General features: G+C 45.5%; 2 protein-coding genes across 15 annotated transcripts in view; one reads left to right on the plus strand and one right to left on the minus strand.

Annotated features, from left to right (window-relative positions):
- The window catches only part of CTNNA2 (catenin alpha 2), a 1156618-nt gene that overhangs the window by 769550 nt on the left and 359729 nt on the right, over nucleotides 1-27339 (plus strand). The window lies entirely within an intron of this gene.
- LRRTM1 (leucine rich repeat transmembrane neuronal 1) lies at nucleotides 1884-18107 on the minus strand. 3 transcript variants are annotated; one of them, XR_009181233.1, is made up of 3 exons: nucleotides 17462-18090; nucleotides 15239-17183; nucleotides 1884-5652 (listed from the first exon to the last, which is right to left on the minus strand). XR_009181233.1 is itself a non-coding variant. In XM_058278994.1 (3 exons), exon 3 carries the CDS (start codon nucleotides 17122-17124, stop codon nucleotides 15556-15558), a length of 1569 nt encoding a protein of 522 aa, XP_058134977.1. In that variant the 5' UTR covers nucleotides 17125-17183; nucleotides 17306-17389; nucleotides 17483-18107; the 3' UTR covers nucleotides 15166-15555. The 3 variants fall into 3 exon arrangements, 2 of the variants coding, with proteins under 2 accessions (XP_058134977.1, XP_004469884.1); XM_058278994.1 differs by lacking the exon at nucleotides 1884-5652 and adding an exon at nucleotides 17306-17389 and having other exon boundaries at nucleotides 15166-17183; nucleotides 17483-18107; XM_004469827.3 differs by lacking the exon at nucleotides 1884-5652 and having other exon boundaries at nucleotides 15166-17183.

Below are 27339 nucleotides of genomic sequence, written 5' to 3' on the forward strand. Positions count from 1 at the left end.
CAGCACATAATATGTCTTCTTTATCACGTCGTCTTCAACCTCCCACCCATCCCCTGAGCTGAGATCTCTCTTCCCCTTTTCAGGATCCTTAGAGGAGTTTGTTACACATACATCATAACATGCATCCCACTCTGCTCCAGGTTGTCATTATATGTGTGAACACAGTACCTGTCCTTTTATTCTGTAAACTTTTGGGAACAGGGCCATGTTTTACATTCTGCTTAACCTCTAGGGTCTAGAAACTTACTGAATTGAATTGATGCAAGTAGGTTGCCTCTTGACATTGAATAATATATAATCTAATAGGAAACAAAACATTAAAGTATGGTACACCTGAACTTAACAGTATAGACAATGAAAACTAGGTGCAAGCAGTCCAGAATGTCAGCATGGGTGCTAAGGACAGCAAATGTTCTAGCACCTTCTGGAGCTGAGAGGCAGGACTGTGGTGAGCTGGAGGCACCAGGAAAATTGTCATCGATGACTGTAGAACTGGAACTGGATGCTCTATCATTGTGAAAATCCGAACGAGCGGAAAGCAGTGGAAGGAACAGAGGAAATCCGTGGGGTGAGGATACTGGCCTGGCCTTAGGGAGGAACATAGGGGTGACTTCATTTCTGCCGTTTGGTTTAGACACATCAGGAAGACCCCCTAACAATGCCTTATGTTTTCAGAAGACTTTACAACTTATAAAGAGCTGTTTATTGTTATTTGACATGATTCCATCGAGTGAGCTCCATAGACTTAGTTCCACTCTATAGCAAGTGGCAAAAGAGGGTCATTGTGTCTGCTCTATCATGACTGAAGCATGTTTTGTCATAATATATTTGGTACCAAACTTGATGATGATGATGATGATGATGATGATACTGGTAATAGTAATAATGCTTATTGAACAATGCTGTGCTTGGTGTACGTGAAATGTTTTGCAGACATTATTAACAATCTTCCCCACACCTTCAGGGTAGATATTTTATTTTATTTTTTGAGGCAGCAGGGCCAGGGATTGAACCTAGGACCTTGGATATGGGCAGCTGGCGCTCAACCACCGAACTACACTGGCTCCCCTAAGTTGTTTTTGTTCATTTGTTTGTTTTTAGGAGGTATTGGGGGTTGAATTTAGGATCTTGTACAGAGAAGCGTGCACTTAACCACTTTAGCTATATCCGCTCCCAAGGCAGATTCTTTATCTCTAGACTGATAAGGATTGCCCCCAGATCACATAGCTGGTATGTGGTGGAGCCAGAACTCACATCTAAGTCTGTTTTACACCAAGGACCAATTGTTTTTTCATTCCTTAGAATCCCAAAGGTTGAGGACAAAGCAAACAACAAGAAGAGCAATGCAAATTTTACTTCCTAATAGGTGCTTAACTCACACCTCTGCCTAAGGTATGAATGTAATCTGCATGAACTGGCTCAAAGCTCAGGGCAATAGAAAGGTGTTGCATTTACTTAGTGTTTCATCCCTTTTGATAATGCAGGTATGTGGATTTAGGCAATTATTTTCTTAGTTAATGACTTAATTATCTTCTCAAGATTCAATCTTGAAATTGATGTCAAACCACCTCCTCCTGCCCGAGGCTGTGTATGTTGGAAATTCAAGAGCCCCCTTCCAGGCTTGCACTCTTCCAGCTGCCCGGGATTCTCCACTGATCACATCAAGAGAGAGGGGCATTTACCTAAAGGCAAGGCAAACCAGCGAAACCCCATGGCCTCCTTGCACGGGATTGAAAACCTCTTAGCAATCACCGCAAATTTATGTTTGCTATTGGAAAATTGCTTTGGGAAATGATGTGGATCAGAGAAGTAAATTTTCCGTCAAAATAAACTTTAGTAGTGAACAAAGCAGAGTTTAGAAAGAAAGAAAAAAAAAAGATGCCTGGTCTTTTATCTCATTTTTATTAACATTCTTTAATATTACCACAGTTGTACTTTGTGAGCCAAACTGTCAGGGAAAGCCTTGAACTACAGAGAAGATGCAGGAATTTCTCTGGAGAGGATACCTTGAGTCTCATTTTACAAACAGAAGCTGCTGATAACAGATGTACTTCAAAGAGCTGGCAGTTGTTGAAAGAATTAAGGTGAAAAATAAAATGCTTAAAACACCACACAAATACCAGGAATCCACGGCCTCTCTGCTGGCCTTTCCTTTTCAGCATGTTTCCAGAAATTGCTGTTATGCAGTCTGCACAGACGGTGGAGTACTTGGACTAGGAAGGGAGGGGAGGAAGCTTGGCAGGGCACCAGCTCGGAGCTTGATTCTTCTTTTCTTTTTCCCAAAGAGCTGGGCCTGTTGAAAAATAGAACCAAAAACAGACCTTTTCCCTCTTTCACATCTGCTTTCATCCCAGTTGTTTTGGGTTGGTGGCCCTGGATAAACTGGTGGAGTCCTGCAGGCTGCATGCTGTAGAAAAGTGTTGCCTGATTTTACTGCAGTTCAGGGCTGCTTGCTACGGGGTCCAGAAAGCTGCATCTTGCAGGTCAACAGATAATGGTACCCCAGCAGTATCTTGTGCTCAAAGGCTCAGAAAAGCAACAAATGCACTTCTGATGGCAGGGATATGACACGATAAGTGATCATAATTGAACCTAGGTGGACCTCTGCTCCCACCCTCTTCCAACAGTCTCGATTTTAGCTCTCAGGAGTTCAAGCAGGTGTATGCTACTGGGGAGAGGTGGGCCGAGAGAAAGGGAGCTGGGGACTGAACCTGTTGACAGAACTGGGAAGAATTATTATATTAAAACAACACAAAGCAAAGGCAATCACCTGAGTCAAGGCTTGACATCTGCTGTGATGGGTCCTGCGTCCCTACTTGGTTTCCCAGCTACCTCAACTAACAGACGGAGTGCTGCTGCTCCTTCATCCCACTTACTGCAGTTGCTAACCTATACCCCAGCTGTGGATCTCTGTGGAGGTCTTTTTTTAAGATTACTATAAGGGATTGACTCATGTCCCCCACAAAAGGCACGCTCAGGTCCCAACCTCTGGCCCAGCGGGTGTGAACTCATTTGTACGTAGAACCTTTGAAGATGTTCAAGTGCAAACTGAATGAGGTGGGCCTTAATCCAAAATGGCTGAAGTGCTTATAAGCAAAGGAAATTGGACCCGGAGAGTTAGCAGCCAGCACTGGAAGTCAACGAAACCCAGAAGAGAACGAAGAAACTGCCACATGCATTGCCACGTGATGGGAAGGCCAAGAAACCCCAAAGATTGCCTGCCAGCCGGAAGATATGGACCCCAGAAGGAAGCAGGCCTTCTAGCCTCTGAAACTGTGAGCCAATAAATTCCTTTGTAGTGTGGCATTGGTTTTTGCAGTCAGGAACCTAAAACAATGACTAATTTAGTTGTCCTTTAAAATTAACCTCTTGCAGTCTTTTCTCAGAACCTGCTTCTAGATATCAATTGCTCCTAACAACTTTCACTTTGCATGAGCACAGCACGTGACTCTATATTGGCATCAGCCTGGGATGCAAACAAATGATGCTCAAGAACTTACTTTTGTCCCACACAGTGCAGACCCCATGCAGCTAGCCTGATCTGTGGAAATCTTCCCAGGAACCTGCAAGGCAGCCACCCACCAGTATGCCCATTTTAGAGGTGTGGACACTGTGGTTCAGAGATGAGATTATGATCTGCCCAAGGCCATTTGGCCCTCTTGTGTCAGACTTTGTCCTTGAACCTTGGGGAAGAAAGGCAAGGCATAGGAGCGTTGCCTACATATGCGATACACTGAGGAGTCACCAGGCGTTTCTGGCCCCATGGGAGAGAGTCTGAAGCATGGAGGCTCTGAAGTCACACTGTGGGGGACGCGAGCCTGCGGGTGCTCATGTCGCCACCACCTCCCTCCATCCACCTTAAATCTTCCTGTAGTACCTCAGGGCCTTTCAAGTTTTGTCACTTACATTATCTATTCAATTCTTCCCAGACCCTTATGAAACGGATTGAGCAGGGATTATTTTCTGAATTTTATAGACAAGAGAATTGAGGTCCAGAGAGGTGGTGATTTATCGAAGTCAGTAAACTGCAGAGCCGGGGCCGAGAGGTTTTTCTCACACGTCATGAAGCCTCCAAGTCAAGACAAATCTGGGAGGTGTCAGGAGCAGGAGAGGCTGTTAAGACCGGGTCCCCCAGGTGCAAGTGTGGCTGCCTGAGTAATCCCCAAATCTCAGTCTTTCATACTGAAGGACGCAGCGCTCCTCCTGCCTCCTCGGCAGCCTCAATTAGTGGCCTGCCCTGATGCCTTAACTCGGCTGTTGCCTCTTCCCCAGGCTAATCACTGTCTAGCTCAGTGTTTCTCAATCTTTTTTGAATTGTTGCTCACCCTTATGGAAACTTTTTAGGCATTTCTTTTTTTCTAATTGCCCCCTCACCCTGGAATTTTACTACTACAGGTATACTGTATATTAGTTTATGTATTATATATGTGTGTGTGTGTTATACATAAAATGAGTAAGATTTTTTTTCACCCCTCAAGAACCAATTTTTGTCCTATTGGGGGCAATATCGCCCCTCTGGAGAATGAATGGTCAAGCTCATAACTATGAATTGGATGAGAGAGAGAGAGACAGACAGTGAGACAGAGAGACAGAGAGAGGGAGGAGGAGAGGAGTGGAGCGAAGGAGGGAAGAAAGAAGGGCAAAAACAAGCAAGCAAAGGCACAAAACTCTAATCTGAAAGTGAACCCCAATTTCCCAAGAGCTACAGCTTCCCGTAGTTCAGACTCACGTGCTGAGTCCACGTCCTCCAATGCATCCCCAATATTCCTGCCTGACTCTGGGGCAGAGCACGGCGTCTCCCACGTTTTCATCCTTCTGTGAGTGAATCACAGGGAACAGGTTGCAGCTTAGAACACACTAGCCTCTCAGTTTCCAATTCCCCAAGTGCCAGGTGGAGGGCTCTGGCTCCCTGTGACCATGTGGTGTGGGTCGAGTAGGGTCTAAGGCGGTCGGGGCTTTCCCCTGGGGGACCTTAGGTGAATTTACCACTTTCCCCATTGATGAGCAACAGGAAACAATGCTTTGGAAATCACTCTTACTTTCGGTCCTTTACTAACCCCACGCCCTGCCTACCAAATCAGAGGACCAAAGGAAAGGTGGAAATCACCGCCACAGATGGAGGGGGAGGGCAAGGGAGGCAGAACTGACTTGCCCAAGGGACTCAAGCAAACAAATGCAAAGCTAGAACCTGCCTCTTGGTTCAGGCTCTCCCAGAAACTCCATCTCATTCCTTGTTGCATTTGTTTGAGCAGCATCAATCTTTGGCTGTTAGTAAGCAAAAAACCATCTTTAAGTAAACACCAGCATATCTGTCCCAGCTGATGATGTATGCTTAGCGTCCCATGGGCTGGTATGATTCAAAATTGTCGATATTATATAAGAGTTTGGGAGTAGAAAAACAATTGCCACCTTGTCGTCGCTTTCCACTTTCAGGATCTGGCCACAGAGAACCAACGGCTCATGATTTGCTCTGTCACCAAAGACCCTCGTGGACGATGCTTCCTTGAGCTGGTCCCCAGCCTTCAGTTGGAGGGATGCCTGGGGTGCCTGCGAGTGTGCACAGGTCCATGTATCCAGGCGTGGGTATATTCCAGGAGTGGGGTATGCCGCCAAGGGCTGCCCACCACTGGGGTGAAGCCAGACAGTCAAGAGCTGGAGCAAAGAGGAGGAGCAAGAGGAAAGGGCTAAGGCCTGGGCCAGGTGGGCCTTCGTCGCTGCAGCCACTGTGCTCTGCCTCCTTAGCCCTCTCCGTCAGGCCCAATGGCTTTGCAGTAGGACAGCTCCTGGTGCACCCCTGCTGGCGCCGTGACTTATTCTATCTTTTATTAAAAAATAAAATAAAAATATTTATCAAGCACCTGCCATGTGCCTAGGCCCTGTTCTAAACATTTAACAAATAACTCATTTAATTCTCAGTAATAACTGTTTTAATTCTCCTAACAACCTCTGACTTGAGCATGAGGAAGATCAAGTAACTTGCCCAAGTCACTTGGTCAGAACTGACACCCAAGCGTGGTGGCGCCAGAGTCTACGCTGGACATACCGGTTATGCTCAGCGACCTCCCTAAATGAGGATATTAATTCCTTTCTGGACAAGAATGTAGTCTAAGTGAGAAGACAGTGAGCATTTAGCAGCTTGCCAGCCCCCAGCAAGTAAATGTATAGTAAAGGTCCCCAGGGCAGGTTTGCCTTCGTGAATGGAGAGAGAAGCACTGCCTGCCTCTTCTGCACATTCTCTTCTGCTGGGAGCCTGGTAGACCTCTCCCAGCTTAGCCCTCTTGCCACTGCCTCATCTTCATGGGTGCTATCATTTGCAAGTTATGCTTTTTTATTATTCACTCAACAATTATTTACTTAATCCTTGAAGAAGAACCGCGATGCTTACTTTGATTGAATGAGTTGAGTGGAATGTTACCTTTAGTTGCATTTCAGCTAAGATAGTCTCTCCTCTTCCCCCCACCCCATAGTAGGTTTGTTCTTTTCCTGCTGTACCTTTATGATTTTTGAAGCAATGTGCAAAAAAGGATCAATGGGCGAGACTCAGATAAAAATGGTCTCAACAACAAGCAAAGGGAATGAGGCTGCCTTACAAGGAAGAGCATGATTTTAAAATAAATAAAACACAAAAAGCACAGACTCAGTTGCAGGGAGATATAGACTTCATCACACATGCAATCACAGTGGAGTAGAGACAGTGTGACAAAATTACAGAGTGTGTGGTCATTCCACAGTTGAGGGACAAATGACAGGATTGCCTTAGCCAGCTCAAGACAGATTGTTGCATTGTTCCATTAATTGTGTGTCACTTGCCTTCTCCAGACCTTTCTGTGGCAGACTAATACTGCTCTTGCTTGTTGCTGAGCCTTCTCACTTTTATCCGAGGTTATCTACACGATCTCTGAGATGGAGGTCCCTGGTCACACATAGTTTACCATATTGAGAATTATTAACTGAAGATAAACACACTGATGGAGAACACCTACTAATAGATGGATTTTAAAGAGGACACTGGCTCAAGGAGATAATATCTACTGCAAGAGTTGATCTTTATCCTGACTTTACTTTAAGCCCTGTATACTGTGGTAAATGGACCATCCCCTGGGTTGTTTCATTTGAGGGACATAAGGAAGACCCTCCTGTCCAAATATATGTCACCTACCCATTTCAGTGCTGGAAATTCAAGCATTAGAGCTACTTCTTTAGCTTACCCCTCCCCCACCTCCCCAAGATCCTTATTAAAACTGCAGATATTTCTGGGTAGAATTATCACCATCTATTCACCAATATTCTACTAGGATTTAGTTTTCAGGTTCTTTAAAGCAAGGGAGTAAACAATGGCAGTGGACCCAGGGGGAAAGGAACATTATGGTGCAAAGACTTTGACATCTATATCTGTGTCTGAGAGGCATCTTGGAGGCACTCAGCTCCAGTGGCAAAGAAAAGAGTGTCAAGCCTGGGCGACACGGAAATGACAAATCCAACCTCCAGCTGGAAGAAGAGAGAAGATTAGGAGAGTGTGTTGAGTCTGTCCCCAAGACTCCTTCTGGAAGAGCTACTGGTTTTTGTATTTTGAACAAGACTAGCCTGCCTCATAATGTCACAGAAAGAAAAATCTGAGAAGGCACCGGAAGTGGTGGAGGGGGAGGGCAACAATTTACCAGAGGCAGTTCTGGGCTCCAGGCCCAGCTGTACACACGAACTTCAGGCATCTTGCTTCACCTTTCCCCATCTGAGTCTTCTTGTTTTGAAAAAGGGACAAGTCTCTGTCTGCCTTGGGAGACTGTTGTGAGGATTAAAAGGAGTGAAATTATGAATGTAAATAGCACTTTGTAAAACATAAGATCTGAAGCATATTATATGAGTGCACCTACGTTTGCACCTCTTTCTCCCAAAACCAGCCCCGACAGCTGGAATCAAGTTGGGGACTCCTCAGGGAGTAACTGACCCTGTCCTTCCCTGTCACCAACCTACCATGTATTTTTCAGGAACTACAGTCAGACTGGTAGAATGTATAGATTGCTAAACCGCCCAGGCTGTGATTCTCATGACCCTGTAGCTCAGTGGTTTTCAGCTTGGGCTGAACTTAGAAACCACATGGTAAGATTTTTTTTCAAGGCAAACTTGGGATCAAACCCAGGACCATCATACATGAGAAGCAGGCGCTCAACCACTTGAGCTACACCTGCTCCCCCCACCCCCTGTAAGCTCTTTTTTTTTCTATCTGGCTGCAACATCGTCTTTTTGATGCATCTCTGCACAGGGGCCTGCACCTCTCCATGCCGACAGTCTGGAACGCCTTTCTTCTTTTTTTACCAGGACTTCCTGGGGATCCAACCTGAGCCCTCCATATGGTAAATGAGAGCTCAATTGCTTGAGCTACAGCCGCTTTCCCTTGGTAGGCTCTTAAAATTCTCCACTCCAAGGCCACAGCCCAGACTAATTCAATTAAAATATCTTGGGATGAGGCCCAGGCATCAGTATTTTTTAAAGATCCCCCAGGAGATCCCAATAGGCTGCCAAGTTTTAGAAGTCCTCTCCATCTGATCGAAAGAGAGAGGACAGAGCAGGAAAGTGAATTATTTTTTTTCTCATAAAGCGGGCCCCTCCCCACCGGCTTTCTAATATTACATTGAGAAGAAACAAACTCCCAACCTGGTAGCTCAGAAAGAAATGACTAAAAAGGATTGTGGAGTCAGTGTACCATATGACACAAATCTTGAAACGCCTTCCCTCCTCACTTGCACTCTTGCTCTCTTATTCTTCTCTTTTCCTCTCACCCCTATTTTCCCAGTCTTCTCCTTCCCCCTCTAATATTTGAAGAAAGGCTTTCAGCTCCTCATAGCCATTGCGGCTGCTTATCCACAATAGGGTCGGTGTTTTGGGGAGTCGTATGACTATTTTACAGTTTCCCCACCCCCGTGGCATCCTTCCGCTTTTCTCATTGGGCCTGCTCCGCAGCATCTCCCTTCGTCTCACGTGTGGGTGAGTGTGAATGTGTGAGTGTGTCCTCTCTAGGATTTCCTTTCATCTCTTCCTGCATATTCTAAAAAACTGCTCTTCCCACCCACACGTGCCTGAGTTTTGTCATCTCTGTTTTCCAGCATCCGTACCTGCTTCTCCAAAGACCCTGTCTTCCTGCTATATTTTATCTACCTTTTCTCATTCATATGCAGGCAAGCCTTGATGAATCAGAATGTCTGGGGAATGGGAGTTTGGGGAATTTTAATTTTCTGGTTAAGTGACACAAAAACTTGAAAGCCATTTTTTATTTCATGTTTTACTGTTAGGAAAAATTATAAAATAGAAGCATAAGCCTGGGAAGGTTCTTAGGGATATCTGGATGGATTCTTCTACATGATTACCAGATGACCACAAGGCATGTGATAAAAGCACTAGGTCTAGAGACCACATCTCCTGATTTCTAGACCCTGTTTCTTCCAGCGGTGGGAGACACAAGTCTAGGTTGGTCTGGCCTGCAGAAGCATTTTGATTAACCAGAACCAGTCAATTGCAACCTGCACTGTCATAAGTGAAGTCTCCATTTCCCTCCTAATATCAAGTGCCTGCAAACATCACTCATCTGAGCTGTTGCCTGGTCCCAAATGCATTTTAATTTGTGATGCTCGCATCTCGAGACCATCTTCTTTCGAAGAGCTAAGATCACTCCCCTGACTAATATATCCATACTACTCATTAGATTGAGCACATTGATTGAAGGAATGGAGGCTCATTCCCACTTCACAGACACTCCAGGCATGGCTGAAGAAGGAAAAAGCACAGGCAGGTGGGCTGAATTTGTTCAGGTTCCAAAACAGCTCCTGGAAGGCACTCTGGGTTTCTCATCTTCCTTCTTATTAATTAAGTCTCCACTGTTAGCTTGATTTTTTTTTCCTATTTTCTAAATGACGGATTGCTAAAGAAAAAAGTGGGTCAGTTGAAGGTTCTGACTAGCATGGTCCCAGTTAATTTAAGTTTTGCCATATGTTCTTTGGGAAGCATGTGCTAAAGGCAGGTCCTTTCGCATGATTGGCCACCAGCCTGAGGGTTTTTTAACCTAGGCTGCCAGCTCCCTGATTAAAAGGAAATAGACCCCGATGAACCCAGACCTAATTCACGAGGAGGTCCCTCCATATAAAGCTGGAGCACCACACGTTGATTTGCACAGCCTCATCGCTTGGCAGCAAGCAGCGGGTCCTCACTTGAGCACTCTTGATGTTTTGTGCCAACTAATCCTTTGGGTAGGGGACTGTCTTGTGCGTTGAAGGATGCTTAGCAGCATCCGCAGCTTCTACCCACTGGGTGCCAATGGCAATGTCCCCCTCCAGGAGTACCACTCAAAAATACGTCTAGACATTACCAAATGTCCATTGAGTAGCAAATCGGTTCTTGGTTGTGAACCACTGCTATAGAGATATTGTCCATTTAATCACCAAGGAAGAAATGTGGATAGATCCCTGACTCTAACAACGGATACACATTCCTAACTCCCTCTGAGTCCAAAATCTTCTGGGCTGGATGATCACTGGACATTTCTGCTCCCAGAGGCCCATGAGAGGCCTTGTCTATGGGTAGAGACCTGAATGACCTAATTAGCAGGGACTGGAGCAAAAGATGTTGTGGCTAGAGTCTCTGGATTTGAGCCTTGCACCCATGTCATTCAACAAGAATTCAGAAAGATGTGCCCAATCTGTTCCTTTGCGGGGTGAAGAAGTGGTGGAGTAACTGTCAAAGGCAAGAAGAAACAGGATGGCGCAAAAGGGCCAACACACCGAATCCCAGTTCTCCTACTTGCAAGCTGGGTGGCTTTGCACAAAGTACTTGACCTCCATGAGCCTCCAATTCCTCATCTCAAGATAAGTTTCCTAGCACTTTTCTCATAGAATGAGAGCTAGGTAAAGGCTTCCATACAAAGTAGGCACTCAGTAAATTTTATTTTCCTCCATTGAATTTTCTTCTCGGACTAATCCTTAAAAATGCCATAGCCAGGTCTTTTGCTTTTGCAAAAAACCTAAAGGCCTTCAAAAATCATGTCCACCTGAGGGAGGCCAGGAGGTGGCGCCCTGTCAGGAGTAAGAATTTTGTCTCTCTTAAACCTTGGGAAAAAATCATAAGAGTGCCTGTTTTTTAAATGAAGAAATATCTATTTCCTAATCGTGGGGTAGTACATACTCTCGAAAGAATACATTGCCATTTGCTGGCTCTTACCACCAGCTGGTAAGTATACACTTTCACATGGCATGAGGAATCCAGAAGATAGTCCAGCCTGCAAAGCATCTACTAACTCATTCACTAATGCTTGAAAATCCAGTTGGCCATACCAGTCATGCACTCCTTAATTGTGAATGACTTTTATCAGATCCTTTTCTACGAAAAGGTTTGATCATAGAAGAGGAAGAAAGTATGAGGGTAATTAATACTGGAGGGTAGTTCTGTAATGCATCTGTATGTGTGTGTGTACTTATATATGTTTAAATGTGTGTATAGGTGTATTTTATATGTGTATGTTTGTGAGTATATCCCTACACTACTGTCACAGGAGCCTGTTTAATAGATACATTCCAGCTAATTCTTTGTTATTTGTTCTTTCATTAATGGTAAACACAAATCAACCAACATAAGCATCCTTCTAGAGGAGATAACTGATGCTTACTTTGGTTATACTGAAACGTTATGACACCCATTGCCCAAAACAGATATAAATTCTGGTCTTTCAATAAAGTTCTTCTTGAGGGAGGTGTCTGGTGCCTTCCATTTTACGAGAATATGTTATTCACCAGTGCCCCCCGCTTTATGGCCATCTCAGGTAATAGAATAGATGGCAAGTTTACTGACAAGCTGATTCTTATAACCCAGAAAACAGGCAGTACCCTAATCCTTGCAGTGATCTGTGCGCAGTTGCTTCGGAAACTTGGGAGGAATAACAAGTGGTGTTTGCCCTTCTAATTACTTACACATACTCATAAACGTGTTGTTGATGCTAAGTCATACCAAATGGCTGCCTCCCTAATGGCAGGAAAGAAAGATAAGCACCTTATAATTTGGGGAGTTTGGGAGAATTTTAAAAAAAGGTCTTAAACAATGTTTCCTCCTACTGAAATAGTCTTTTCTTTGTGGTGGCAACTTCGCATTCTCGGAAGCCTGGGGTTGACTTGCCAGGCCGGTGGGCTCAAATTCAGGGGCTGCAGGTTCTCTGAGTGCAGCCCAAAGGACGGTTTTCATTTAACCTGCTCCTTCTGGCAAAACCTAAAAAAATGACCTAGACTAGTGTGAGAGTATCATTTATCCATTGACAAGACTTTTTTTCCTCTATATAAATATTCAAAAATACTCAGGACCATGGCTGAACTTTAATCAGCTGGGAAGGTCCTGCAAATGGAGGGTTAATCCATCACTCTGACCAGGAAGAGACCAGAATTGTGGCCTTAAATTCATTTCAGATAGCACAGGATAATGAGATTAGCACCCTCTGTGGGAAGAACAACAAAAAAACCGGGTGCTACATCTTTTAAAAATTAGAGTCCCTTTTAACTTTTAACTGCTTAGTACTTTGCTTAGAGGGGTCAGAGGAAGTTTCTTGAAGCTTAACGATTAATTAATTTAAGAAAGAAGAGATTTCAAGTGTCACCGAACCTTAGTTAAACTACCACTTTCCCTTATTTTTGCTTTCTCCCTCCTCCTGCCATTCTCCAAAGCAAGGGGCACAAAAGCATGAAATGATGTGAGCTAAATTCCTCTGGTTGTGTAGAAAATATATTTGCCTGCCTATCCAGACACCCAATGCAGAAACACAGAGACACACATAATGTAAGAACCCAGCTTTCTGTGGACATCATTTGCTCTCAAGATCTCTGATGAAAGGCTTCCTCATTACCGGAGGCTCTTTGCAGGCTCCTTCAATAGATTTGCACAGGCTTAAGTCTCGTCTAGGTGTGTGGGCTTAGCTGCATGGTCTAGGTGATGGGGGCAGCATAAAACAAGCACAATTATCTAATCTCTCATTTTCTCATGGCTACATTTCAAAAACAAAAGAAAGAAAATGTCTTTGCAGATAGGAGATCAACTCCATACTTTCCAATACCGGTATTTGGGGGGGGGGGGCATGGTCCGTGGTTTTAATGTTTGAAAGTCCTTGCTTCTGGAAGCCTTCCGTTGAAGCACGCCAGCACAGGCAATGCCCCAAGCTTGGCAAGGGATTGCTGTAGTCTTCCTATGAGGAGGTTAAATTTACGGAACCTAAGGAGCCCTCCTTCATTTGCCACAATTTAGAGATTTTTCCCAAAAAAAGGCATATTGTCTTTTAAAGGAGGACGCTTTAGAAAGGTTTAATTTTGGATGTGAGGTACAGCCCCCAGAGAACCTTGTTCGTGCTACCCTCTGCCCTGGATGGCATGCTTTTAAAACGGCAACCCCAAATGATCAGGCTTATTCTAAACTCAAAACCCCCTCCTCAAAGTTATCAAACAAAGCACCTCTCTTCTAGAACATTAGCAGTCTGAATGGTGTGTGTCATTATGTCATGTTTTAATTACAAACGAAGCAGGATAGAGTTTCCTGATCAGGAAGAGTGCGTATGCCTGTGTGTACATGTGTGTGCGTGCATGCGTGTGTGTGTATGTGAAGCTGTCTCCCTAGGCTAGACATCTTTAAAACATTTGCAAACTATTTCTCTTGAAAGAGCCACTTAGAAACAACATTTATAGGCATACTGGTTTCTCCACAAGTAGAGGAGGAACCAGCACCAATCTTTTGCTTATGTAAACCTGATGATGCCATTCTGCATTTTAAAAGGTTGATTTTGTTTCTTTAGGTTGGTAACTAGAGGCATTTGCATTTTGGGGATGGTGGTATGTTTTTCCCCCATTCCTCTTTTTGCTATTTGGACTTCTCAAAAAACAACAACAACAACAAAAAAATCAAGCACTATGCCAGTCTTTAAAATCACTGGGGAGGGGGGGATGAGCAACTGAGTTTGAGAAAGAGTTTTGGACATGGGCAGAATTGGTTCAGTTATTATCATCTGCCATCCACAACAGTTTATTTCAACCATATATTTGCTTACTTGTTAGCTGGTGAAAGATCTCCCCCCCCCAACATCACTCCTTCCCCTTTCCCTTCACCATACCCACCATTTCCTCACCCTTAAGCCTAGTTCAGAAAATCACCTCATTCTCAGTGATGGGCCTGGAAACCTATGAGGGGTGAGAAGGGTTGATCCTGACAAAGTAAAAACAAACACACACACACACACCTAGGGACAGCAAGCATTAACAAAAAAAGGGCACTCTCAGATGTGACAGCTTTTCTGTCCTCTGTTACCAAAGGGATGCTCACTGGTCTTTATCATTCCCATCTCACTACAATGCAAACACAAGATCAAATGAGGATCTCCCTCCCCCCCACCTCCCCCCATGGCTTCTGGATCTTTTCTGTCCCTGGTCTCTTGCTATAAGTCCTTACTCCGTAGGCATTTCTCCCAAGATAGGATTTTTCTGCCCGTTCCCCATAGTAACTAGGAGTGTGCTGGCACAGCTTGGAGCCCAAGTTTGCTGCAGTCTTAGCAATATTCTCCAGAATCACAGCTCTCAGCACTGAACATTTGGATTCTGCTTCACTCCCCTGTACCAAATATACAGAGCAGGAGCTAACGGACTCTCTTTAACACACAGGGGAGGAGGGACACAAAAGGGGCACAAATGCTACTAAGTTTGGTGAATCAAAGGCATAGGGAGAAATAGGAGCAAATGGCATTGGAGTGAGATTTTAAATTGATTTGAAAGATGGTTACATTAAATGCCAAAATGTTTCTTGTTCACAGGGCAGACCGTCTGGCACTGCCTTTTAAAAGCCATTTGCGATGATCTCTGCTTTAAAATCTGAGCCATTATGAGTCCTCAGTCCACGTCTCACTTGCTTAAAAGTGGTTAGACTGCACTGTCCCCACACCCTAAAAATAATGTACAGGGTCTCTTATGGGTTAAATGAACCTGAATCATTACACTGATGAGCTTTGTTGACCCTTCTTAAAATTTCAAATTGCATAGAACTACTTTGCTGCTAGGTTTTTTTACCCCCCCTCTAGCCACTGGATCCCTTCAGGAAGGAAATTTTAACTGTGGCTTCTCTTGTAACCCAGGTAAAACAATTCATTTAGGTTACACCAGTCTGTACAAACTGTAAATGCTATTTTATTTTAAACATTTTAGTTTACAAAAAAAAAAAAAAAATCAATGACTGGTACCTTTTTTACACTCTCAGATTCCTGAATATGGGCAGATCTTCAAAGGGAGGAAGGAGATCTCTTAGGAAATTTAAGACAGACTGTCCTGAAGGTTGTGGGCTGGGTTTTTTTGTTGTTGTGTTTTATTTCGGTTTTTGTTTTTGTTTTGTAAGACACAATAAAGCTAAAATGTCAAGTCTCTGGGAGAGATCCCCTGACAGTTTCAGTCAAGGAGCGTGAGAGCACAGACAAGGAGACCCCCCGCCTGGCGCCCGCCGGCCCGCCCCGGGCGGCCCGGGCGTATTTGGTAGCGCAGGGATTGAGAGCCACTGGGACAATCACACCTCACATTCCCTCGCGGGCTGCTGGTGGCAGGTACAGGAGCCGTACTCGTTGATGATGACCAGGGCTCCCTCAATGTGGTTGGGTTTGTAATCAACGTAGTATTCCTGGGCAGACATGGCAGCCATCTGATGCATCGTCTGTTTCTGCTTTTGCTTCCTGCGCTGCGTGACAAAGCACTGTCTGAGCTGCCTGAGGCTGGCTGGGAAACACTTCCAGGACACGTAGAGCACCAGGACCACGATGAGGAAGGAGAAGATGAGGGCCATGGTGCCCGTGACCACCTTGTGAATCTGCACGGCGTTCTCGGCGTGCTCGCCGCCGGGGAGGGCCACGGTGGTGGGTTCTGGCGTGCCGTCGGGCTGCCCCTCCCGGCCGTCGGCGAGCGTGGCGACCGGGCTGCCGGGGGCCCCGGGGTCACTGCGGTTGGTGACGGCCGAGAGCAGGTGGCCGCTGGTCGGCTCGGCCCCTTCCTCGCACAGGTGGAAGGCGTACACGGCGTCCAGGACATCCTCGCCCTGCGCGTACTCGGGGCTGGCGCACTGCAAGTTGCCATCGTAGCGCCCCTGGAAGGTGCTGAGCCATGAGGCCAGGGCGCACACGTTGCGCCCGCAGTCCCACAGGTTCCCGGCCAGGGTGATGCTCGTCAGCGACTTCCAGGAGTTGAGGATCCGGGGCTCGACGTAGGTGAGGCGGTTGGAGTCCAGCTGCAGGGACTGCAGGTGCGGCACGGTCTCGAACACGTGGGGTTCCATGTACTCGATCTCGTTGCCCGACAGGTCCATTTTCTCCAGGTTCCAAACCCAGTCCAGCGAGCTGACCACGATGGCCACCTTGTTCCGCCGCAGGCAGAGCGAGTGCAGCGAGATGAGGCGCGGGAAGTGGGCGAAGTTCACCTTGACCAAGTCGTTGTGCTCCAGGTGCAGCTCGGTGAGCTTGAACAAGCCGGCGAAGGAATTGCGCGCCAGGCTCTTGAGCTGATTGTATCCGAGGTCGAGAAACTTGAGGCTGCGGCAGTCCTGGAAGATGCGCACGGGCACGAACTGGATGGCGTTGGCCCGCATGTGCAGCGTGGTGAGCTTCCGCAGCCCGTGGAAGAGGTCGGGCGCCAGCGCCTGCAGCCTGTTGTAGGACAGGTCCACGCTGCGCAGGTTAGGCATGGGCCGGAAGGTGGTGTTGGCCAGCTGGGTGATCTGGTTGGAACTCAGCGTGAGTTCCTTAACTCGGCGCAGTTTCTGAAAGGAGTCCCCCGGCACCGAGCAGATGTGATTGTGATCCAGATAGAGCCACGTGAGCTGCATTAACCCCGTGAACTGGCCGGCGCGCAGCTCGGAGAGGCTGTTGTAGCGCAGGGACAAGCCCAGCAGGCCGGATAGGTTGTGGGGCGCCTCGGTGAGGTTGAGCGCCTCGCAGTACAGCAGCCGCCCCTCGCACCGGCACAGCTGCGGGCACCCGCTGGGGGCGGCGGGCAGCATCTGAAAGCAGGCCCCCAGCAGGCACAAGACCACCCCCGAGGGCCTCCTCAGCAGCCAGTATAGACAGAGACCGAGCAGCAGGAAATCCATTAGCGAGAATCTTTCCAGAGAGGCTGGAGAATGTCCATTGGAAGCGCTCGGTCAGAAATCTACATCATATTTTATTCCGGTGGGGGGGGGAGGGAGCGGGGGAGGGGGAGAGAAGGTCAGAAATCAGATCAATATAGGGCAATCAAGAAGGACCCTCCCCTCCCCAAAGCCGCACGTTCACCTCTAAGCATGCAGAAAGCTGGGCAGCATGGAAAGTTCACAGCCACGAAAGATCAAAGAGATGTGATTGGGTCCATGTTAGATGCTGCAGCAAAGAAAAGGGAGGAAAAAAAAAAAATCTTCGGGAAAGAATTTAATTAAAAAGTGTCTTACCCACCCTTTTCCAGAGAGTGACAACCTCCATTCAGCTGCTCCCTTTGTGTGCAGGCTAATTATATGCAGGGCGAGAGAAGACCCTCTGTGTTTCCGAGGCAGCCCCGGTCCGCGGCCGGCGGATCTGGCAGGCGCACAATGTCTCACTTTGCTGCTGGGCTCGGGGCTGCGAGGGCGGCGGGCGAGGCGGGGAGGCGACTTCTAGGACCCGCAAGTTTCCCAACTACGTGCCGGAGCCCGGGCTTCGCCTTCCTGCCGCCGTCCTTTTCCCTCTGCAGTTCGGACTGTGACGTGGTGGGGAGGGAAGGGAAAAAAAAAAAAAAAAAAAAAAACCACACACACACGCGCAAAAAAAAAAAACAACACCCCTCCAAAGTCGGGGCTCGCGACTCCCCAGGATCTGACCGTCTGGTTACTGTCGGGCATCGGAGACGACCCCTGACCGGCGTCACCTCTCACTGCGCGGAGCCCGCCTGCCATTCGCGATCCGGGAGGCTGCGGGGAGCGGGCTCGCTCGTGCCTTGCGGGGGGCGGCGCGGGGCGCGGGGCGCGGGGAGCGGCGCCCCGGCTGCCGCCTCGGCCGGGCTGCGTGCGGCGCGAGCTTGCACCGGCACCGACTGCTCACTGAGTGTCGTAAGCTGCTCACGATTGTGCGTCTCCCCCGAGCACCTCAGACAGGGGCAGATGGAAAAAGGGGTGGGCAGAAAACCAACATGTTACCGAACCACTAAAGTAATAGATGGTCTTGGATGAAAGGGAAGCCACTCGCGGCATGTGTGTCCATATTTCAGAAAATAAAATAAAATAAGAGGCTGGGGGAGGGTGGGGGTGGGGGAGGCATCGTTGACGCCAAGAGATTTCCGAGTGGGAAACTGCAATATTCTCTTCTCTTTCCCTTCCCTTTTGGGGATTTTCTTCCCTCTCCTTAGAGCTTTGTGCATGTCAAAGAGGCGGACGAATCTGTCGGGAAATCAACATTTGGTCCTTTGCTTTAGAAAAGGAACCTGACAGGAGGCAGAGGGAGGCGATGATTTCGGGGCTTGGCCAAGTGTTTTTGAGGGTGTCCCCCCCTCGTGGGTGCTGGAGTTCTGCAGTCAGCCAGCCCTTTGGGTGGTGGGTGGGGGAAGGTTTCCCAAAGCCTCCGGATCGGGGAAGTCATCGCCGCCCGATGGCGTGAGCCCGTGTGTGGCAGGAAAGGATGCTGGGTGCAGGGTGCTGGTCTGAGCCCCGCGGGGGCTCCACCGACCTCCACAGATCTCTTGGGTTCCCGGGGGTGTATTAAAGACAGACTCTGCTGTTATGACATGAGAAGGGGGGGCTCTGACGCATCCTGCCGGGGAGTACACCCCACGCCAAGGGAGTGTGCTGGAGAATGTGTGGGGAAGCGCCGATTAACCGTAATGAAGCCCACGCCCCTCCGTGCACACACCTGTAATTAAACTCTGAGATTGTGCTCAATTGGGCTCCTTTTCCTCCAAGGAAGAAGAGAAGGCTTTGCCTGATTGTGTCCTTTCACAAGCATTTCTAGATAGGGGTTCTTGCAATGAGCCCCCCAGCCCCCACTCAGCTGGTCCTGGAAAGGGGTCTGCATTGCTATTGGCAGGGACCTGTTGGGCCATCCATAAAATATAGAATAAAATAAAATAAAGTAAGGAGGAGGAGGAAAGGATGCTCAAAGCTTGAGGAGAAACTCCCGTTGGGAAATGAGTCTGGTCCAGTCTGCCTCTTGCTAAGGATGCCTAAGATGGTGAAAGAGAGAATCAAACATGAATCACACGCCACCCCCCCCCCCCACACACACACCCTTTGAACACCCATCATTTCTGCTTCTCAACTGAAAATATATGAGCATTATCTCTAGCAGTACTCACTTTACTAGACATGAACTCCCAGGTTGGATCAACTTTGGACAGGTAATGAGACTGTTCCTTGGCATCCAAGCTGAAGCCAATCAATGAAATCAGTCCCCAAAGACTGGTGGTACTTTTCAGGAAAAGTCTATGTACAAAGGTATGAATCATTCCATTTTATATATTCATCTGAGCTCTGCCCTGGTCATTTCTCTCTGAGATACATTATTTAAATGGAAGGAACACAAATCTGAAATGTCCTAGACATCACATGCTGTCTTCGGAGGTAGAAGAGACATTAGAAAATTGACCCCCTTAATTGTGTTCATGATGAAACTGAGGCCCAGAGACTCAGAGGATCATCCGAGGTCACACAGCTTCTTAATCGCACAGATGGATTTTCTGCTCTCCGCCTCGATGCAACGTTCCTCCGTTGCCATTCTTGATGGTTGGTGCTCCAACACTTTTGCCTCCCATCTAACTCTGGACCCCGCTCCTGCAGATTTCGTCTTGGCACCTCCAAGGTGCTGCAGAACACTTTAACAGACAAACAGTTTCACCATCAAGTGGTTTCACCTCTTGCCAAGACAATTACTCCTGACAGCAGGCTGGCTGATTGAGCCATAAACTCTCAAGTTGGAGGGAGGGGAGAGAGGGTAAACAGTGGCCAGCCACTCAGCTTCTACTGTGAGTGCAAGCCACCCAATCCCCATGGCTGCTGGGAAGAAAATCCTCCCAGTGCAGGCAGCTTGGCAGAGTGGTGACAGAGGCTGCCAAATGGGCAAGAAGAGGCCCCACTTTGGATGTCATTTGATTTGTAGAGCTGGTACAGAGAAGCAGGAAAGAGTTGAGTGTTGGCAAGAAGGAAGGAGAATAAAATTAAATTCACTGCATTTATATGTGAGTTTTCTTCTAAGTATGCTACCCAAAAACTTAGATGTTTCTAAGCTGTAATTAAGAGAATATATATATATATATACACACACATATATATCTTATACATTATTATCCTGCAAAGCATTTCATCTGGGTGGTATCTTTAAACCTTTTCCACCTCTAATGTGGCAACTTTGCATCTTTTCTACAGTTTTAAATCCCTTGGCAGAACCATATACATTAACAGATTGAAATGAGCTTTATTGAAATTTATCTATTCTAAGTCATCTAAGTTGCAGAATCCCAATTTATTATGTATTTAAAGCATACCAGCACTGATTAAATCAATGCAAATTAGGTTAAATAAGAACAACATGAATCAAGTGTTTCAGCAAAGTTGAGTCAAGAAACGACAAATTTTGAGTCAGCGCAGCAAGTTGAGATGGCTGTTTTCCACAAGTTTTAATTTCATGCCTCTAAATGGCCATGATGCTAAAAAGGAAAAAAAAATTGCCCATTAAAAATTCTCTTTTCTCTTGTTCTCTCACTCTTACCTCTTTACCTGTCTTGGGAGAAAGATGCTGGATTCACCAGGTTACTACACAGCTACTGGGTGTATTTGATCCAGCTCTCCTTCTAGCGAACCACACATTATCTGCTGGGGAATGTCTTCTCCTTTAGAACTGGATGTCTCATGAGAGATACTTTACATGTGTTGAAAACACCCTTGACATTTTCAGTGTTTGTCTGGGAAAGGAGCTTGAGCCGGTTTGGCTGAACTGCTATAGCAGCAATTCTAGTAGTTGGGCATCAGGAATAGACTCCAAAGTCATCAGGCCAACATGTGATTGGGAACCGAGGTCAGACTTCCAGGCTGAGGTCAGAAAGGAGAGGGATGAGAATCCTAAAAATGTAGATTCAGCAAACGGGTCCTGGGTACTCGAGATGTGAGTCTGATGGCCAAACATAACCTGAAACACTGAGAAAACATGAAAATAGAAGAGAGATGCCCTTGGAGCAAACAATGGGGGAGTGAGGGAGGCCAAAATTGTAGTTGGAGGAGGGAGAGGTGATGAATTCTTTCTATCCTCAACCTTATAAATTAACGTCTGCCTGATAAACCCTCTTGGTTTATCTTGGTATTTCATAATGTGACAGGGGGTCATATGCAATTTTGTGTGTGTGTGTGTATATCACACGTCTCCCATTTCATCACAACTGAGGGCTACTTCCAATTTGTTTGTTTTAATCAAAATAGTTTGTAAACCAAGAAATGCAGGTGAAAAAAAAAAAAAGTCTGAAATGAACATGCCTTCCTGGGATGGACTTTCTATTAGTAGTCTTTTCCAGTATTCAAGGAAAGAGAAATCTGAGTGGTAATTTTAATGCTCTGTCTTCACTAGCACCAGCATGGGCCTTGATCTTTATGCTGTTGTCTTTAATTTTCAATGGCAGTGAACCATGGCTTTCCTTTAAAAGGAAACATTTAGAGGGTGTGTGTGTGGGGGGGGAGAGTCACAGTATCAGGAGGAGAGAATTAACTCTTTTTCGATGGGCATACATGATATAGTTGGTATTTTACAGAGTACCTTTGAAGATGCATGTGAAGCCTAAGCAGGTGAGGGTGATGGATGATATACTTAGTTGAATCAAATTAGAAAGTAAAGGGTTTCTTATCAAAATTCATTCTCCTCTTAAAACAAGGTAGTCCTATGGACAGCAGTAGAACCAAAGAAATGCAAAGCCTCAGTCCCTTCCTCTAGGAACCTTAGGTAAGCGAGAAGCCGATGCTGTGGAAATTCTTGAATGATACTTGGTCAGAAGGGTGGGTAGTCTGGGCTCCTGAACTTGTGACTGGTAGACACTCATATAAAGGATTGCCCTCAAAGTCCAGAACTGATACTGCACTCTTTGCACTGGGTATCAGAAGTTGGTTGTTGGAGGTTTTTGATATCTTTACAACAAGTATAATTGGTTCCCTAGTTTTATAGGTTAAGGATGGAAGGGTCAGAAATATTAAGTGATTGCTCACCACTGGTAGCAGAACCAGGACAAAACCCCACACATCCTAACTCATGTCTTTCCCTTTCATTAGATTCCAAATACACAGAATGTCAGAACTATGTTGAACAGTCCCCAGAAACTTAGTAGAGCTCTACATAATAGTTTGTTTTCTAAGCAGTACAGCAGGAAGTGTAGAGCACTTATCTTTTGGCCAGCTTCTTTCTGAATTACCCCAGAAGATGTGTTCCAACATCAGGCATTTAAAACTTCCATTGCAGGCCCCAAAAGCCAGCAGAGTTGAAGGACCATTGAGGCCATGGGCAGTCCAACCTTATGTCCCTAACACATATATGGACTGTGGAAGGGTCAAGAAAGCAAGAGGCAAGTAAAGAGGGGTGGGCCAGAGTGCACAAGAGTGCTCTTCCCAGAAAAACCATGAAGTTACCAGAGTTTGCTTATGAGGCTCTTCAGTTTTCCTCTCATGGCTAATCACCTGCTACTTTTCATGTCTGTATCATGGACACTTAAGTTTTACCTTTTTATTATAGAAAATAGAAAAATTAAGAAAAACCTGATAAAAAGTAAAGTGTGAAATGAAGATTGCCACCTAAAATCCAACCACCCATGGTTAAACTCTCAAGTTACGGTTATATAAATTTTCTTGAATTTTTCTATTTCATATATATGTACATCTTCTAAAAATCTGATCACCTTATACATATACATCTTATAGTATATGTGCTTATATACAAAGTAGTATTACTTTGTAGCTATTTCTTTTCATTGTCACTGTTCACACATGTCAAGAACACCAGTTAAATTTTTCATTAATTCTAACAAATGTACCACACTAAGGCAAGGTGTTGAGAATGGGGGGAGAGGGTATATAGGAACTCTGTATTTTCCACATGATTTCTCTATAAATCTACATCTTCTTTAATTAAAAAAATTTATCATCTTCAATAGCTGCAAACCATCCTAGTTCATTTGTTTTATTTAATCCACCCCCTCTTATGTACCAATTAGATTGTTTCTAATTTTTATAAAGTATGTCATGATGAGCATTCTCATGCAAAGACCTTTGCACATTTGTACTAGTGTCCTTAAATTTTAATTCTGCAAGTGGAATTGGTGTTCAAAGGGTAGAGACTTTCAAAAAGACTTTCAATATGTAATGTCACCTTGTCTTCCCAAGGGAGTGTACCCATGTCCACCCTCAGTAGCTCTTCTGCTGCTCTCTCTCCTCCTTGAGAAACCCCTCCATGCCATAAATTGACACTCCCTTCGGTCCTCTTTCCTTCACCTGGTTGGTGGCACTGACTGAGATCTCTACCTGAGGACCCATCCATCCTTCAAACTCTCATTCCCTCCCTCGGTCCTGCAGAGGCAGTGCCTACTTCAGATGGAGCGCTGGGCTGCGGCACCTTTTGGGTTCCTTCTGCCTCAAAGCGCCTGGCAGTCCAGTTAATTCCTAGGTCTTATTAAATGGCTGACCAGTCAAGTTATTTTCAAAGACCTGGAAATGGGTTAACGCAGTGTTTCTTAAAATACTCTGGGGGTGTGGGGGGGTAAGTGTTAAAATGTATTTGTGAAATGCAGCAGATTCTCTTCTGTTGAGATTCACAATATGCTATCTCAATCACAAGAAATCTTGTTTCTCATGGTTTCACCCACTTATTTGGAACATCTATCAACACCAAACACATGTGCCAGAACACCTTTGGAAATGTGTAGTTAATTGCAGCCCACAGGTGCAGCTGACTTTCCCATGGCTCTCCACCATACCAAGAAGAATTTTGCAGTTAAGATTTCTAGCAATATAGCAAAATGCTGGTGCAGGAACCTGTGTTTGGTCAGGACCAAAGAATTTGGGGGGCTAACTGGACAGTGACATTTTTCTTGGTTGGTAGTAGGAAGTCTCACCCCCTCTTCCTAGCCAAAAATAATGGAACAAATTTAATTCTCTTCTAAGGTCTGTCTCTGATATGCTTTGGCACTTAATTATCTTGTTTTATAGAATTTTCCAGATGTTGCTAATTTCACCTTGCTGATAAACTGAAACTCCCCAGGGGCAGACATGTTTTATTCTTGCTTTTAGGAATCTCTAAGAGTGTTAAAAGGAGGTCAGACATGAGGAACCATACAGAAAAAGCATGGAATTTCCACATAGCACCAGTCAACATGCCCTTTTGCTTTGTGCAGTCTGGTACAGTACTGGGTTCATAGAGACTCTTAATTAATTGACTTTTTTACTGGTTTGAATCCTTGCCTGATCAACAGACTGTGGAATCTCAGCTACATATAAAAAGCCTTTACATTACTTTGAAATATAGGTACAAAATATGAACCCAGGCAAGTCCAGCCTTTGGGAGTCAAAGCTATACAGATTGAAGCAATTTTTATGTGGTTGTCTTTTGCAAATCTATTTTGCATGTCAAATCCCCCACCGTTCATAACAGTGATCCTGCCCAGTTGGATGGTTGAGTCAGGTGCATTTATTTCTTTTTTCAAACCATCTACCATTCACTATAACCACTTCTTAATCTCTCACAGGCACTTGAGAATGCCTTTTCATTTTTCACCAAAAATGTTTATTTTTATTTGTTTTTGTTAGTTTAAGTTGAATGGAGAGTTAGCTGATAATATGCAAATCTCTTAGTAAATCTGGTCCCTGTCCTAGATGTTCTCAGATCTGGAAGGAAAGGAGAGGCAACAAAACAATGTGATTCAAGCTAATTGTGTAAAGCCAGTCTGAGAAGCTTGGAGAAAAGGAGGAGCTATTCGTATGGATGATACTCCATTCCATGGGCAAAGTCTGAGAATGCAGGGGCTTCCCAGACAGACCCAGGGTGTCTGGAGCACAGGCATAAAGAAAAGGGGTGGGGGGAGAAATGAGATGGGAGTGTTACCTTAGAACCATATTGAGAAGATTACAATTATGATATCTAAAATGTGAATCCAAGGAATCTAATTCTGATGATGGTCATAAGCATGAAGGGCAGGGAAGAAAAGAGACTGGAAGCAGGGGAGTGGCTTAGGCTACCATGTCTGCCCAGGTCCGATTCTGTGCAGTGCTGACCATGTTAACATTAGCGATGGACAGGACAAAGCAGGTGCTCTAATAGTGCTGCAGTGGGATTGGCTATATTTTAAATAGTCTTTCACACAAATAACAAATAACAGTGGTTTCAATAGAATGGGTGAATGTAGGATATATGGGTGGCAAGGAAGAGTAAGACATTAAGACTGTTAGCTGGTGCTAGGAATAAGCAGCTGGCAATCTGGACAGAAGTGGTAGCTGGGTGTACAGATCAGGGAGCCTCTGGGATGCAGTTGGTGATTATAGTTCTGGCAATAGACCAGCAAGAGAGGGCAGGATACAGCTGATGCACAACCAAGTCTTCCAACTCAGTAAGGTAATGTGGATGTGGGAAGCAGTTGGCTGCTAGGGAGTGGTGGAGCCTGTGTTGAATAGAAAATACATGTTTTAATTAAAGAAATTCAAATAATAATTTAAAAACCCTATTAGTAAGAAAGATGATGCAGGCTGTATTCAGTTTGTGGACTGCCTCTTTTACAGTGATAATTCTCAACACAGAGCGTAAGAGGGTGCAGGAGAGGTAGAGCACCTCAAAATGAGGTACCGATAAAATCGATAGACATGGCCTGAGTCCAGCCCTTAATAATCAATAGGCATGGCCATGAGACTTCCATTAACATGCTTTTCACCTGGCTGGAAAAAAAAATATATATGGTTGCGATTCACAGGTTTTGAGAGGACATCTGAGGTTCAGGCATTGCCAACATCAGAGCAGGATGCCCGGCAATGAATAACCTGCAAAGGCAGCTTGTAGCAAGGGTGCTGTCTGCCCAAGGACTCCTTGTGGATGACTGGTTGATGCTGAGTGTACCCTTCCCAGAGGACTTGCAACTGATCTATCTGTGGAAGAGGATCCCTTTCTGCATGGATATTACATTATCTTCTCAAACGTGAAACAGAGTGGTGCCTGGAGAGCATGTCATTCAGAATGCATTTCTCTATCTGCATTTTGGCATACAAAACTTAAAGAACTTTTTGAAGTTTCTGACTCTAATTTAGGCAGGAAAGGGAAAATATTGGCGATGGGGGTGGTGGTGAGAGGCGTGCAGGTTATAGAAAATTTATTGCTGCTCAAATTGTTCTGGTTAGTATACCACCTACTTCACTCACAGGTAAGGATAACCGTTAACACTGCCTTCACATTGGAACTCATCAGACCTCGTAGAGCACAATAACCTCCTACCTACACATGCCTACCTTCTACTGATCATATAACCAGGCTTGAGTCAGGGTCTCCTTTAGAAACATGAACAAGCTTACTAAAGATGGGGTTATCACCATTTTGAAATTCTCTTAACCTTGTTTCCACGTTCCTCTCTGTTAGCCTAGCTATTCTGTACCTGGTGGGATTGTGTAGCGTTGGTTTTGAACCAGAAATATTCCAGGATTTTTCAGAGGGAAAAATAATACTACCACCGGTGGTGGCAAAACTAACCTCTAAGACGGTGATAAAATGAAATGATATTTGCAAACTTCTTAGCTTGGTGCCCAGCACACAGTAAGCTCTCAGCAAACGGGGGCAGCATTTACGATGTGATGATCGGGATGCTATTAATTATGAAAACCACCAAATCGGTGTCTTCAATTCTGTGATATTTCCTAAATAGATATATTTTTAAAATTTAAATCTCTAGACATGATCTTAGGGTAAACTCTTTTCTAGTCTTTTCTGAGGTATAGGTTCCTCTCTTTTCAGGGTCCATGACTTTTGAAGTTCTCAGAAACCAAGGAGTTTGTCACCAAAGAACCACCTTACATCTGTTAGTGAACCGTTACTGAGTCCTGACCTATGAGCAAGGCCACATGGGTTAACTGGTAAAGTATGCAAAGATACCAAAGACCCGCTTCTGTTGGTGGCACTGAGCTCTGCACGTGAAGAGACAGCGAACAGGCAAGACAATGAATGATAAGCCAGGGATGTTCCCTAGATCAGGGAGGATAGACGAGAAGCCTTCATTTGACAGGTGCCTAAAAGAAAACATGGGACTGAAACACACTGAGAGGAGGAAGAGGGCATGGTAGAAGGAGGTACCAGAGCAGTGAAAGGCGAGG

The sequence above is a fragment of the Dasypus novemcinctus genome, chromosome 17 (assembly GCF_030445035.2).
Source record: "Dasypus novemcinctus isolate mDasNov1 chromosome 17, mDasNov1.1.hap2, whole genome shotgun sequence".
NCBI lineage: Eukaryota > Metazoa > Chordata > Mammalia > Cingulata > Dasypodidae > Dasypus > Dasypus novemcinctus.